The sequence below is a fragment of the Lithobates pipiens genome, unplaced genomic scaffold, assembly GCF_037356315.1.
Source record: "Lithobates pipiens isolate NorthernLeopardFrog02 unplaced genomic scaffold, aLitPip1_a1.2 Scaffold_19, whole genome shotgun sequence".
Classification (NCBI taxonomy): Eukaryota; Metazoa; Chordata; class Amphibia; order Anura; family Ranidae; genus Lithobates; species Lithobates pipiens.
In genome coordinates, this window is record NW_027507764.1 from 9,073,484 (window position 1) to 9,088,397 (window position 14,914).

Here is a 14,914-nt window from a genome sequence, read left to right on the forward strand (position 1 = left end):
TCAAATGGGTACAAATATTATATCAATCGCCAAAGGCACAAGTGCTTGTAAATGAGTGGCTATCGGAACAATTTCCCCTAGAAAGAGGAACTAGACAGGGTTGCCCTTTATCCCTGCTTTTGTATGCCTTAGCAGCTGAACCCCTGGCTATAGTTATTAGGGCCACAAGACATAGAGGGTCTGTGTATGGGTACGACACTGGACAAAATAGGTCTATACGCAGATGATACAATACTGTATTTGGCTGATTAGGGACCGTCGCTACAGGCAGCACTTAGAATTATTGGAAAAATGGGAAGCTACTCTGGCTTGTGTATGAACTGGGACAAGTCCCAAATTCTTCCAGTAGACCAATTCCCCCCGCCTCACATAAGTCCAGACCTGCCACTGGCCAGGGTTGCCTCGATAAAATATTTGGGCGTACAGGTTACAAGGGATCTGAGGGACTACTATTTTCTCAATATAGAAACCTTATTTACCCTGATCAAAACTAAAACACTAGCATGGGCCAAATTTACCTCTTGGGGTTATGGGTCGAATCAATATTGTAAGATGATCCTTTTACCAAAGAGCCTCTACTTGGTGTGGCACTCCCCCTTATACATTCCATTAAGAGTCTTTAAAAAAATGGAAGTTATAATAAATACATTTGTCTGGGGACATGGGTGTCATAAGCTAGCTTGGCTTACTCTTAAAAATCCCACATCCATGGGGGGGAACTTCTCTTCCTGACCTACAGGAGTACTATCCCACATACACTACTTCAACACAACTGAAGTACACCGTTATAGGGCACTAGTGGGAGACAACCCAGGAAACCCATTAGTATCCCCAACACAAGCCATTTTTAGAGGGGGGCAAGTACGTAGAAGACCCCACAGATTAAATGACGGTATGCTTATGCACCATCAAAAAGTCTGGGACACTGCTCTAAAAAAATTAAAACTGGGGCACATTCACTCACACCCCCCTATGGGCTAATAACCATATGCCGGAGCTACAGCACTTACTGGACCCGAGTATATGGGCTTCCTATGGGATAATATACCTGCACCAAGTCATGACAGATAAGGGACCCAAGACGTTCCAATCCCTCAAAGATGAATTTGCAATCCCACACCATCTGCGGTTTAGGTATCTTCAGTTACGCCATGCACTACAAACCCAGTTCAGGAACCTTGGGATCACATTAGACCGGACATAATTCCTGGACATAATTCTGGGAACAGAATCTCAAAAACTGATATCTAACCTGTACTCTACAATTAGACTCCCCAAAACGATAACCGTGATCCAGAAAGCTAAGGAGGGTTGGGAAAATTACCTGGGAGATAATAGTGACTCAGACCTGGATGAAATCCTGGATTAATGTCAAAAGATTGTCACCCAAGCTTTCAGATAGATTGGCGCAGCTCTGCATAGTCCACCAAGCATACCTGAAGCCCCAGAGGTTGGCCATAGGGATGCACCGAATGGGTTTTTTGGTGCCGAAACCGATACCGAAAATGAAAAATACACTAGGCCGAAAACCAAAACCGATACCGAAACAGCACCGATACCGAAAATGACTGTTTTAAAAAAATATTTTTATACAGGAGGTGGTCAGAGACTGGGGACATGGTTCAGGAGGTGGTCAGAGACTGGAGACATGGTTCAGGAGGTGGTCAGAGACTGGGGACATGGTTCAGGAGGTGGTCAGAGACTGGCGACATGGTTCAGGAGGTGGTCAGAGACTGGCGACATGGTTCAGGAGGTGGTCAGAGACTGGCGACATGGTTCAGGAGGTGGCCAGAGACTGGCGACATGGTTCAGGAGGTGGCCAGAGACTGGCGACATGGTTCAGGAGGTGGCCAGAGACTGGCGACATGGTTCAGGAGGTGGCCAGAGACTGGCGACATGGTTCAGGAGGTGGCCAGAGACTGGCGACATGGTTCAGGAGGTGGCCAGAGACTGGCGACATGGTTCAGGAGGTGGCCAGAGACTGGCGACATGGTTCAGGAGGTGGCCAGAGACTGGCGACATGGTTCAGGAGGTGGCCAGAGACTGGCGACATGGTTCAGGAGGTGGCCAGAGACTGGCGACATGATAAAAGAGATAAGTGTGGTGTCCCCTCGTGCAGCCAGTGTTTGTGTCCCCTCGTGCAGCCAGTGTTTGTGTCCCCTCGTGCAGCATGTGTTTGTGTCCCCTCGTGCAGCATGTGTTGTCCCCTGTGTAGTCAGTGATGCAGAAAGAGAGGAGAGCCGCCTCTGCCGTCTGGATCAATAGAGCGCCGGGAACATCACAGCTTTAATTTCAATAGCTGTGTGTTCCCCCGTCGCGCGCCGCCGCATATAGCCCCTCCCCCTTGTCCGGGGAACTGTGATAGACAGATCCCCCGTCCAATCTTGACGGGTGATCTGTCTATCAGTTCCCCGAACGAGGCGGAGGGGCTGTAGGCGACGGCGCACGACGGGGGAACACACAGCTATTAAAATTAAAGCTGTGATGTTCCCGGCGCTCTATTGATCCAGACGGCGGAGGCGGCTTTCCTGCGCTATACACCTCCCGTGATGGGCGGCACCAGGGGCGGGGGCGGAGCTCCGCCCCGACCAGGCCCCGCCCCATTTTCGGCTCAATTATCGGCCGTTTTTTCCTTTCGGCAAATTGCCGAAAGGGCCATTTTCGGCCGATATGTTTCGGCGGCCGAAATTTCGGTGCATCCCTAGTTGGCCAAATTCCAAACGACGCATTCTTCAAGGTGCCCCTTATGCAATCACGACCCAGGTACATTTTACCATTTGATATGGGACTGTCCCATTCTACAAACATATTGGCTACAAGTAATCCGATTTTTACATGATGTAATGGGATCCCCAGTGACTCCAGATCCGAAGTTATATATACTGGGTTTACTCCCTGATGCAAATATCGATAAGCACCAAGCTACCTTCATACATGAAACTCTCTTCCTAGCCAGAAAGGCTGTGGCCTGCACATGGATGCGGAATCAACCGCCCCCCCCCCCCCGACTGTCACAGACTGGAAAAGGGACGTAAATAACACCCTCCCTTACAAAAGACTCATATATAGGCACAGGGGTTGCACGCACAAGTATCTAAAGGTATGGGAACGGTGGATGGGTGATGGAGAAACATGTACATAGTAAATGGCAGGCAATGTACTGTAACGTTGAAACTCTGCATGGGTAACGTGATAAAGGGATAATAAAAGGCTCAACGGGAAAAGGGGGATAATGGATATGCTGATACACTTTCAATATAAGATGCATAATTGTTTGTGGATATGTGTAAACATCAGACTATGAACCATGTACTCACTGTATTGCTGTCATGTTAGTGTCGTATATACATGGAGCTGATTGTACTTGTATATGTGATCATTTAATAAAATTGGTTTTCCCAAGTGAAAAAAAATATTGACTGGTATTTGGAACTGTTCATAATTCCCTCTACCTTGACTAAGGCCCCTGTTCCAGCTGAAGAAAAACCGCTCCAAAGCATGATGCTGCCACCACCATGCTTCACGATGGGTATGGTGTTCTTTTTGTGATGTGCTGTGTTTTTCTGCCAAACTTTTATCTTCTGGAATTATGGCCAAAAAGTTCGACCTTGGTTTCATCAGACCAGAACACATTTTCCCACATGCTTTTGGTGAGACTTCAGATGTGTTTTTGCAAAATTTTGCCAGGCTTGGGTGTTTTTCTTAGTAAGAAAAAGCTTCCATCTTGCCACTCTACCCCATAGCCCAGACATATGAAGTCACAGGAGATTGTAGTCACATGTACCGCACAGCCAGTACGTGCCAGATATTCCTGAAGCTCCTTTAACCGCTTCAGCCCTGGAAGATTTTACCCCCTTCCTGACCAAAGCACTTTTTGCGATTCGGCACTGTGTCGCTTTAAATGACAATTGCGCAGCCATGCGACCTTACACCAAAACAAAATTGACAGGTTTTTTTTCCTCCACAAATAGAGCTTTATTTTGGGGGTATTTGATCACCTCTGCAGTTTTTATTTTTTGCGCTATAAACAAAATGAATTGATAGTTTTGGAAAAAAAGCAATATTTTTTACTTTTCGCTATAATAAATATATCTCAAATATATAAAAAAACTAATTTTTTCCTCAGTTTAGGCCGATATGTATTCTTCTACATATTTTTGGTATAAAAAAAAATCACAATAAGCGTATATTGATTGGTTTGCGCAAAAGTTATAGCGTCTACAAAATAGGGGATACGTTTATGGCATTTTTATTATTAATTTTTTTAGTAATGCGGGCGATATGTGATTTTTTTTTTTTTTTTTTTTTACTTTTTTTTTCCTCTTTCGTTCATTGACAGACACAGCTCCAGTAATCTTACGCCATCTTCAGGAGAGGATTAGGCAGAACATGTAATACATGTGAAAACAACAGAACTTTACAGTTCTGCCCAGGGGGCGGTCCCTCTGGTAATAACCCCTCAGCCTGCTTCCTGCAGCTCAGTTTTTTTCTGCCTAGTGAAAGAGAAGGACCTAGGCTCCCTGGGGATTTTTTTCTGGATTTTGCCTTTTGTGCAAGATTTTAAGATCCTCTGATCTGCTATCAACAGCCGGCTGGGTGACAGGCTGGATATATACATCCTTGTAGTCTCCCCAGCCTGGCCATCAAGCGTGTGCAGGCCCTAGCTACACTCTGGGTCGGCCACGACATGCCCCTCAGGCTCCAGGGGCGGCCAGTGAGCACAACACTCCGGGGCACACATATGACCAGACTGACAAAGTCTTTGTCACAGTGTGCCATGACCAGCAGCCACCTCGTACTGCTCGGGTGTGGGTCTGTGATGGGATGTCCCCAGCTCGTCTGGATGGGAAGTACAGCTCTTCCTGCCTTGGCGGGATTGAGCAGCTGGGCATTCCCTGGGAGGTCGTCCCTATTTTCCTCCCTCCCTCTGTGGGGGATGCTGCATGACTAGGCTACTGAGCGGTGTGTGTACCTGAGCCAAGGGTTCTCAGCGGGCTCTGATCCTGGATTGGGGGCTGCGCTGGTTGTCTGTGTCCCTGGGTTGTCTGTGGTCTGTCTGCTGGTGTCTGTGAGCTCTGTATGTGCTGCCGCCATAGCGCTGTATGCCGCCATGATCTCTGTTAATTCACTGTGTACAGTTACTTGTCGGCCATTTTCTGTGAGTCTCTGTGGAAGGCATGGTCAGGACCATTTTCCCGAAGTTCGGCGGCCATTTTCCCTGTGATTGTCCCTTATACAGGGCGCCCAGTGGCCATTTTGTTGTAGCCCCAGCGGTTTTTTTCTATTCAGCGCTGGTCTCTGTACCTCAGAACAGCACGTGTTTTTTTGCTCTGGACACCTGGGAGCTGACATTGGACACAGGCACCTGTAACAGCACAGCGCAGCACTTGGTCAGGGGGGTGAGTCCTGCTATGGGGACCCCTCAGTCTGCAGCAGCTAGGAGGGTGGGATTGAGCACCTGTCTTAAGTCCCCAAGGGTGGGTCAGCATGGCTTCAGTTCTTCCCCAGAACTCCCTGCAATTGCAACCGGCTCCTCTGCAAACAGTGCAGTGCCTTTGGACGCTTTGTCGGTGGTCCTTGAAACGTTTGTTGCCAACGTTCGGTGTGTGGGCGCAAAGGTGGTAAAAAACGGCACGGCAGTATTCGACTGATCTACGCTTTCCCTTCGCTAAAACTGTTACCACGTCTGCTCCGCAGAGTGGTGGCCGAGGGGATTCCAGTGCTACTGATTGCCCCAGATTTGCCTCGGCGTCCTTGGCACGACCTAGTACTCCTGGTGGCGGACGCTCCCTGACGGTTACCGATGCGACAAGACCTTCTGTCTCAAGGTCCAATTCTCCATCCTGCTTTACCGTCTCTGGTTTTAACGGCATGGCTGTTGAAAGCCAGGTGCCAAGGAACCGAGGTCTGTTGGACTTGGTAATCTCTACTATGCTGAGAGCTCGAAAATCTTCTCAGAAGATATACCATCGTAAGTGGAAGGCTTATATCTCCATGTGTGAGGAGATGGGGTGGCATCCGTGTACCTATTCAGTTTCCAGGATTCTGCTGTTCCTACAGTGAGAAGTAGACCAGAAACTGTCTTTGAGCACCTTTTAAGGGACAGATATCAGCCTTGGCTGTTTTTTTTTCCAACGACCCCTGGCATCTCACTCTCTAGCGAGCACCTTTGTACAAGGGGTCCGGCCTGTAGTCCCTCCGGTGCGTCCATCCTTGCCCCCGTGGGATCTGAACCTGGTGCTATCGGCGCTTCAGAGGTGACTCTTTCCCAGAAAGTGGTCTTCCTAGTGGCCATTACATCGGCCAGGAGGGTTCCGGAACTGGTGGCCTTGTCTTGCAAGTCGCCCTATCTGGTTATCCACAGCTTTTCTACCGAAGGTGGTTTCGGCTTTTCACCTCAATGAAGACATTGTATTACCATCTGTTTCCTAAACCAACACATCCTAAGGAGATGGCCCTCCATTCCCTGGATGTGGTCCTGGGATTATCTGTCTGCCACGGCTCCCTTCCGGAAGTCAGACTCTGTTAGTTTCGGTAGCTGGTCCGAAAAAAGGATTGGCAGTCTCGTCGTCCACCATTTCCAGGTGGATCAGACAGATCGTGGTCCAGGATTATGCCCTAAAGGGGCAGGTGTCCCCCTTTCCTGTCACGGCCCATTCCACCAGGGTAATTGGAACCTCTTGGGCCTTCTGACATCAAGCGTCATTAGCCCAGGCGTGTAAGGCGGCAACTTGGTCGCCCGTTCACACCTTTACGAAGTTCTACAAAGTGGATGTAAGGGCATCTTCTGATGCCTGCTTTGGCCGCAAAGTTTTGCAGGCGGCTGTGTGATGTTGCAATTTTACACTCTTTCTTCTGTTAAGAGAAAGTTACCTTTTTTGAATTTAATGCACTCTTATGCATAGGTTGACCGCAAGTTCTGCTGCGGTTGGTTCAGATGATTACTCCCCCATTGGCGAGCACCTATGGTTGTGGGTGAAGTTATTTTGCTTTTCCCACTGCTTGGGGACATCCCTATGGTCAAGATTACTGTAGCTGTGTCCGTCAATGAACGAAAGAGAAAATAGGATTTTTGTACTCGCCATAAAATCCTTTTCTCTAAAGTTCATTGACGGACACAGCACCCTCCCCTTCCATTGGTTTACGTTATACTGCTTGTTGACATACTGAGCTGCAGGAAGCAGGCTGAGGGGTTATTACCAGAGGGACCGCCCTCTGGGCGGAACTGTAAAGTTCTGTTGTTTTCGCATTTATTTCATGTTCTAACTAGTCCTCTCCTGAAGGTGGCGTAATAACCCTACGGTCAAGATTACTGGAGCTGTGTCCGTCAATTAACTTTAGAGAAAAGGATTTTATGGTGAGTACAAAAATCCTATTTTTTATCGTGCCTGTGACATTATGGCGGACACATCGGACACTTTTAACACTGTTTTGAGTCCATTGTCATTTATACAAAGATCAGTGCTATAAAAATGCACTGATTACTATGTAAATTACACTGGCAGGGAAGGGGTTAAACACTAGGGGCGATCAAGGGGTTAAGTGTGTCCTAGGGAGTGATTCTAACTGGGGGAGAATAGGCTACCACTAACATGACAGCGATCACTGCTCACGATGACAGGGAGCAGTAGATAGCTGTCTTGTCACTAGGCAGAATGGGGAAATGCCTTGTTTACAGAGGCATCTCCCCGTTCTGCAGCTCCATGACACGATCACGGGCACGGTCGTGCTTTCATTTGCGCACTCCCACTAGCCTCGGCAACGTACCCACTTGCCCTGACAGGTACGTCCATTTGCCTACTGCTGCCATTGTGCCGGCGTATATCGGCATGCAGTGGTCGGCAAGTGGTTAATGTGGCTGTAGGCCTCTTGGCAGCCTCCCTGACCAGTTTCCTTCTCATCCCTTTCATCACTTTTGGAGGGACGTCCAGTTCTTGGTAATGTCACTGTTGTGCCAGATTTTCTCCACTTGATGATGACTGTCCTCACTGTGTTTTCATGGTATATCTAATGCCTTGGAAATTCTTTTGTACCCTTCTCCTGACTGATACCATTAACATTGACATCTCTCTGATGATTTGGAAGCTCTCTGAGGACCATGGCTTTTGCTGTAGGATGCGACTAAGAAAACGTCAGGAAAGATTCTAAACTTTATTTGGGGTTAATCAGAGGCACTTTAACCACTTCAGCCCCGGACCAATTGTCAGTCTGCTTTAACTGGTAATTGCGCGGTCATGCAATGTTGTACCCAAATGAAATTTGTGTCCTTTTCCTCCCACAAATAGAGCTTTCTTTTGATGGTATTTGATTGCCTCTGCGATTTTTATTTTTTGCGATATAAATGGAAAAAGACTGAAAATTTTCGAGAAAAAAATATTTTCTACTTTTTGTTATAAGAAAAATCGAATAAACTCAATTTTAGTCATACATTTAGGCCAAAATGTATTCAGTCACATGTCTTTAGTAAAAAAAAAATGTCAATAAGCGTATATTTATTGGTTTGCGCAAAAGTTATAGCGTCTACAAACTAGAGTACATTTTCTGGAATTTACACAGCTTTTAATTTATGACTGCCTATCTCATTTCTTGAGGTGCTAAAATGGCAGGGCAGTACAACCCCCCCCCCCCAATGACCCCATTTTGGAAAGTAGACACCCCAAGGAAATTGCTGAGGGGCATGTTGAGCCCATTGAATATATTTTTTTTTGTCCCAAGTAATTGAATAATGACAAAAAAATAAAAATAAATAAAATGTTTACAAAAATTTGTCACTAAATGATATATTGCTCACACATGCTATAGTTATATGTGGAATTGCACCCCAAAATACATTTTGCTGCTTCTCCCGAGTATGGGGATACCACATGTGTGGGACTTTTTGGGAGCCTAGCCACGTACGGGACCCCGAAATCCAATCACCACCTTCAGGATTTCTAAGGGTGAAAATTTTTGATTTCACTCCTCACTACCTATCACAGTTTCGAAGGCCATGAAATGCCAAAATAGCACAAAAACCCCCAAAATGACCCCATTTTGGAAAGTAGACACCCCAAGCTATTTGCTGAGAGGCATGTTGAGTTCATGGAATATTTTATATTTTGCCACAAGTTGCGGGAATATTACAAACTTTTTTTTTGCTCAAAGTTGTCACTAAATTATATATTGCTCACACATGCTATGCGCATATGTGAAATTACACCCCAAAATACATTCTGCTGCTTCTCCTGAGCACAGGGATACCACATGGGAGGAACTTTGTGAATCTAGCTGCGTACGAGACCCCGAAATCCAAGCACCGCCTTCAGGATTTCTAAGGGCATTCATTTTTTATTTTACTCCTCACTACCTATCACAGTTTTGAAGGCCATAAAATGCCAAGATGGCACAAACCCCCTACCCCCCCCCCCAAATGACCCCATTTTAGAAAGTAGACACCTCAAGCTATTTGCTGAGAGTCATGCTGAGTATTTTACAGCTCTCTCTTTTTTTTTTTTTTGAAAATGAAGAAAGTAAAGAAAAAAACATTTTTTTTTTCTTTTTTCAAATTTCAAAACTTTGTGACAAAAAGCGAGATCTGCAAAATACTCACCATACCTCTCAGCAAATAGCTTGGGGTGTCTACTTTCTAAAATGGGGTCATTTGGGAGGGGGTTTGTGCCATGTGGGCACTCCGAAACTGTGATTGAGAGTGAGGAGTGAAATAAAAAATTTACACCCTTAGAAAGCATGAAGGCGGTGCTTGGTTTTTGGGGTCCCATACGGAGTTGGGACCCCAACGTATGGGTACGTGATTGTGCCCGTCCGTGCCATTGTGCCCGTCCGTGCCATTGTGCCGACGTATAATTACATGCGGCGGTCCTTAAGTGGTTAAATGATGGCAGGTGTGTACTGACTCTTATTTAACATGAGTTTGAAATTGAATATGATTGCTTAATTCTGAACAAAGCTACAGCTATAAGAAGGTGTGCACACTTATGCTACCACATTATTTTTATTTTTATTTCCACTCCCCCCCCCCCTAAAAGATTTGTTTGTTTTTCAACTGAGTTGTACAGTTTATAGGTCACATTAAGTGCTCATGCACATGGACGTTTTAAAAAACTGGCTGCAAAGCTAGCTCCGAAGCCTGGAAAAATCGGCGTTAAAAACGTGATTTTTACCGCGTATTGCATTGGCGTTTTTGCGCGTTAGCGTTAAGTAGCGTTTTTTTAAAGAAACACATCTCTTGGCTATAGCACTCAGAAAACAAAGAAAATATGTTACGCGTTATGCGCGTTTTACCACGATTCGCGTTTTTACAGCTCTAGCTGTAATTTTTTAAACGGCTTACCTGTAAAATCCTTTTCTTGGATTTTTTAAACGGCTTACCTGTAAAATCCTTTTCTTGGAGTACATCATAGGACCCGCCCCTCTTTTTATGGGGTATACGTATATTGCTTGACTACAAAAACTGATGTGCTCCTGGAAGGAGGAGGGGTTATATAGGGAGTCAACTTTCTTAATTGGGGTTTACCAGTGTCAACACCTGAAGGTATCCTATAGCCCACCAAGTAATTACTTGAGGCTTTGTGTCCTATGATGTACTCCACGAAAAGGATTTTACAGGTAAGCCGTTTTAAAAATTCTATTTTTTTTTTTTTTTCTTCTAAAATCCAGATCCCTTAGTACCAATATACCCTTAAAGAGGAAGTAAACCCTGATGAGTTTACTTCCTCTTTCATTCCCTGCAAAGGCAAAGCATAATGGACTACTATGCATCGCATAGTAGCCCATTATGTGTCACTTACCTGACACAGGAGCCAGCGAAGTCGCCGCTGTCCCCTGTAGTCCGCCGCATCCATCTTGTTGCTGGGGTCTCGCAGCTCTGCCGCTGTCATTCGGCGAAGCCTCGATGACATCACTCCCGCGCATGCGCACGGGAGCCAACACGCGCGGCAGCTCCGTCGCTGAGAATGCCGCGCTCAGTGCGCCACTGTCTACATGCGCCTTAGACAGCGGTGCCCGTTTTTGGGCAAATATCTCCTAAACCTTAATCTAGGCTTACCTGTAGGTCAAAGTGGTTTGTAAGGGTTTGCAAACATCTTTAATGTATCTCTGTTTCAGAAAAATAAAGGCTTTCTTCTGATTCTTAGAATGAGGCCTTACCTCAGCGCTTGCTGTGTTCATAGAAAACTTCTTTACTTCCTGGTATGTAAATTTGGGATGTGCAAACATCAACTGGGTTTGCACAGCATCCCTCCTCAGCTGCTATGTTTGCTTGGCATTCCCAGCGTCCCTCTGGTTGGGCCCGGGCCATATGCTAAACTCTCTGGGGCTGCATGTAGCGCACGGTCCAAGAGTTGGACACCCCTGATGTATTGCAATGAGCAAAAAAGCTCATTGCACTACATCCCAAATCTACATACCAGGAAGTCATGAAGTTTTCTATGAACACAGCAAGGGCTGAGGTAAGGTCTTGTTCTAAAAATCAAAGAGAGCTTTTATTTTTCTGCATCAGAGATACATTAATGGTATATTGGTACAAGAAAAGTGAACTTGGCCTTTAACATATCTCGTGTTCACGTTGTCACTTGTAGATCCATAAATATAAAATCGGATGGTTTTCTTGTGTCGACAGAAAATCAATATTGTAATGTGTGTATTACATACTTCACTAATACTAGCCCTTACGAATCTGATTATTTTATATATATTTTTTTTCTTTTGCATAGTTTCAGGAAGAGCCCGAGAATTTAGTTACACCGATTGTAGATGGAAAAACATACAGGTAAAGTTTTCTTCCTTTTTATTACATTGTGATCATTTAGACTTCCAGATGTTCATGGGACAAATACTACTTCAGTATATAAATATTCATATACAGGTTGTCCTGATTCCCAGATCATACCATACACCAGTCCACGTGCACATGTGATCAGATTTATTTTAACTATGTATAGCACCCTCTAGTGTGTGCTACTAGTAGTGACAGTGCAGGAAAAAACATAGCTGGCTCTAGGTTAGACCTGAGTCATTTAAAGTGTTTGTTGCCCTAAAAAAAAAAGGATCCCGTTCCTTTAAAGCATTTTATAGAGCATAGTGCTTGTGCTGTGTCATTTGGGCCCCTGTATCGCCTAAAAAAAAACCTGCCTGGTTCTGCCCCCCCCCCCCCCCCCCTGTAAACTGACCATAGTTTATCATGGCTCCTGAGCCCTAACACCATGGTCGGTTTGCGTGCCTCCGTCATCCGCAGCTCTCCTCTGTCCTCTCCCCTGTCCCCTCCCTGCCTGTTAGCTCCTGTGTGTGAGCCGCTCTTCCCCTCCCCTTTTAGCACCGTTCTCACCAGTATAAAATGTACTGCTCACAATCACTGCCAGCCCTTCTGCTAGGATAACATGTAGTATATAGTATGTGCCATTTTTTTTTATTATTCTTTTAATAAATACCTTATTTCTTCTCATCGGTCACGTGAATGCCCGTCGCTTTCTTCCTCCAATGTATGTACTATAGAGTGAGATCACGTGACTGGCCAGCAGACGTCAGAGGGAGATCTGGGCCCCTCCCTCTGTAGTAAATACATCAGGGGCAGAGAGTGACGGGTGGTCATGGGACCGCTGATTGCCGAGAAGATCGGTGAGAAGAAATAAGGTATTTAGAAGATGAATTTTAAAAACGGCACACGCTATATACTACAGGTTATCCTAGCAGAGGGGCTGGCAGTGATTGTGAGCACTGCCCTAACAACCCCTTCAATTGAGTCAGGGTTATTCAAGGCCAGGGCTGAATGACTCATCCTGGCAGCTCTCTGGTGCCCCCCCCCCCCCATTTCTGGGGCATTGGAGAATGTTCTAGAATTAGTATGCGAAGTAGTAGGAGGGGCTGCCATAAATATGTATGGGCCCTCAGCCAATCCCCAGAGAGGGGACTGGAAAAACCCATAGACATGGACCATGCGAAAAGGAGTTGGGTGGAAGATGCTGTGCTGAGGGGAGACTGTCGGTGGCAGAGGGTGGGTGAGCCTCAGGCTGGAAGCTCAGGAAAGCTGGTCTGGAAGGATCCCACCACAGGAGACAGTTGGAGAGATCCATGCAGAGACAGCGAGTAGATCAGCACAGTCCATGGACAGGACAAGGGGAGAGACTGTCAGCTGTAACAGTGCTCTCTTGAAGACAGTGATGTGCCAAGTCTTCATCTAACCTTGCCCTGGAGAATCTCCATGTGTGTGTGCCAGTCAGGCAGGACTGGGGAAGCAGGCAACCAGGTGGGCTGGTATCTTCTGCAGCGGTAAAACTGGGCTTAGAGTCTGCAGGAAGGCAGAAGGTGATGCTGTTCACTCCACAATGTGCAACTTTATACACAAAGGGACAGGATGTTCCTAGCCTGTAACGGGCAGTTGCTGAATTAACTAGAGACTGTTAATTCCCCTTGAGTGAATTGGCAGGAGTTGTACATACTGTGTTTCCCAGAAAATAAGACCTTGCGTTATTTTCCAGTAGGGCTGCAATATAAGCCCTACCCCAAAAATAAGCCCTAGTTTTAAAATGCTTGTAAAATCCTATAATCCACTTTATTACAGTAGTATATAATGTACAAGGTGTGTGTTTCTGTAATATAATTGTGCCAAATACCTTCAGTATAGCGTCGCTCCGCTCCGGGGAAGAGTGCTCCGGTGGGTCACGGAAGCGCAGAACGGCGCTATAACTTGGGTATTTGGCACAATTATATTAGAGAAACACACATTGTACATTACAGTCGGGTCCATAAATATTCGGACATTGACACAATTCTGATCTTTTTGGCTCTATGCACCACCACAATGGATTTGAAATGAAATGAACAAGATGTTCTTTAACTGCAGACTTTCAGCTTTAATTTGAGGGTATTTACATCCGAATCAGGTGAACGGTGTAGGAATTACAACAGTTTGTATTTGTGCCTCCCACTTTTTAAAGGACCAAAAGTAATGGGACAGATTAACAATCATCCATCAAACTTTCACTTTTTAATACTTGGTCCTTTGCAGTCAATTACAGCCTGAACAAAAGAAATAAAGTGCAGCGCTTGGCCACTAAATATGAATGTGGCCTAATAAATGTAAAACAAAAAAAACTGTGAAGTCAAATATACAAATATTGTGAAAAAACATTAATATAAGATGCTTCTGAAACTCAAGTGTCCAATAGAATCAAAAAACGAACTGTGAATCCAAATGATCACAGATAAATTGATGCAGCAAAATAATATAAATAATGTCCCATGTGAATATGAAGCAAAGGTAGCTAATCTTGTTTGTTCAAAAATAATAACAATGCTTGACCACGTGGACCCTTCACCTCTATAGATCACTAATAAATGGAGGCTTACCAGATCCCCAGTGATCCCCTGTTTAAGGGAGGTCGAACTGCGCAGATTCGATCACAAATCACATAGACGTCTCGATACAGGATGCTGGAAAACGACCCAATCGTTCGGATATCACGTGATCTCCAAATCCGCTCGGATCCTCTTAGCAGGCCTTAAAGCGACGTATCGATTGCTCTTGTAGAGTGGCCGTGACTGGAAAGGGGGGCACCTGCACCTTCAAGGCGTAGGCTTGGACTACAATCTGTCTGATCCACCTGGAAATGGTGGCCAACGAGACCGTCATGCCTTTCTTAGGACCAGCCACCAAAACAAACAGTGAGTCTGACTTCCGAAAGGGAGCCGTGGCAGACAAATACACCTTCAGAGCCCTAACCACATCGAGAGCTTGAAGGGCCACCTCCTTGGGGTGTTTCCGCTTAGGACACAACGATGGTAATACAATATCCTAATTTTTATGAAAAGCCGAAACCACCTTTGGTAAAAAGGACGGTTGCAGACGCAACACCACCTTATCCCTGTGGATGACCAGAAAAGGCGACTTGCAGGACAAGCCCGCCAATTATGAAACAGC

General features: G+C 45.7%; 1 protein-coding gene across 1 annotated transcript in view; it reads left to right on the plus strand.

Annotated features, from left to right (window-relative positions):
• The window catches only part of LOC143997901 (NACHT, LRR and PYD domains-containing protein 6-like), a 207,014-nt gene that overhangs the window by 132,881 nt on the left and 59,219 nt on the right, over positions 1 to 14,914 (plus strand). The window contains exon 11 of the mRNA XM_077493723.1: positions 11,712 to 11,767. Coding sequence (XP_077349849.1) covers positions 11,712 to 11,767 — 56 coding nt within the window. The remainder of the gene's footprint in view (positions 1 to 11,711; positions 11,768 to 14,914) is intronic.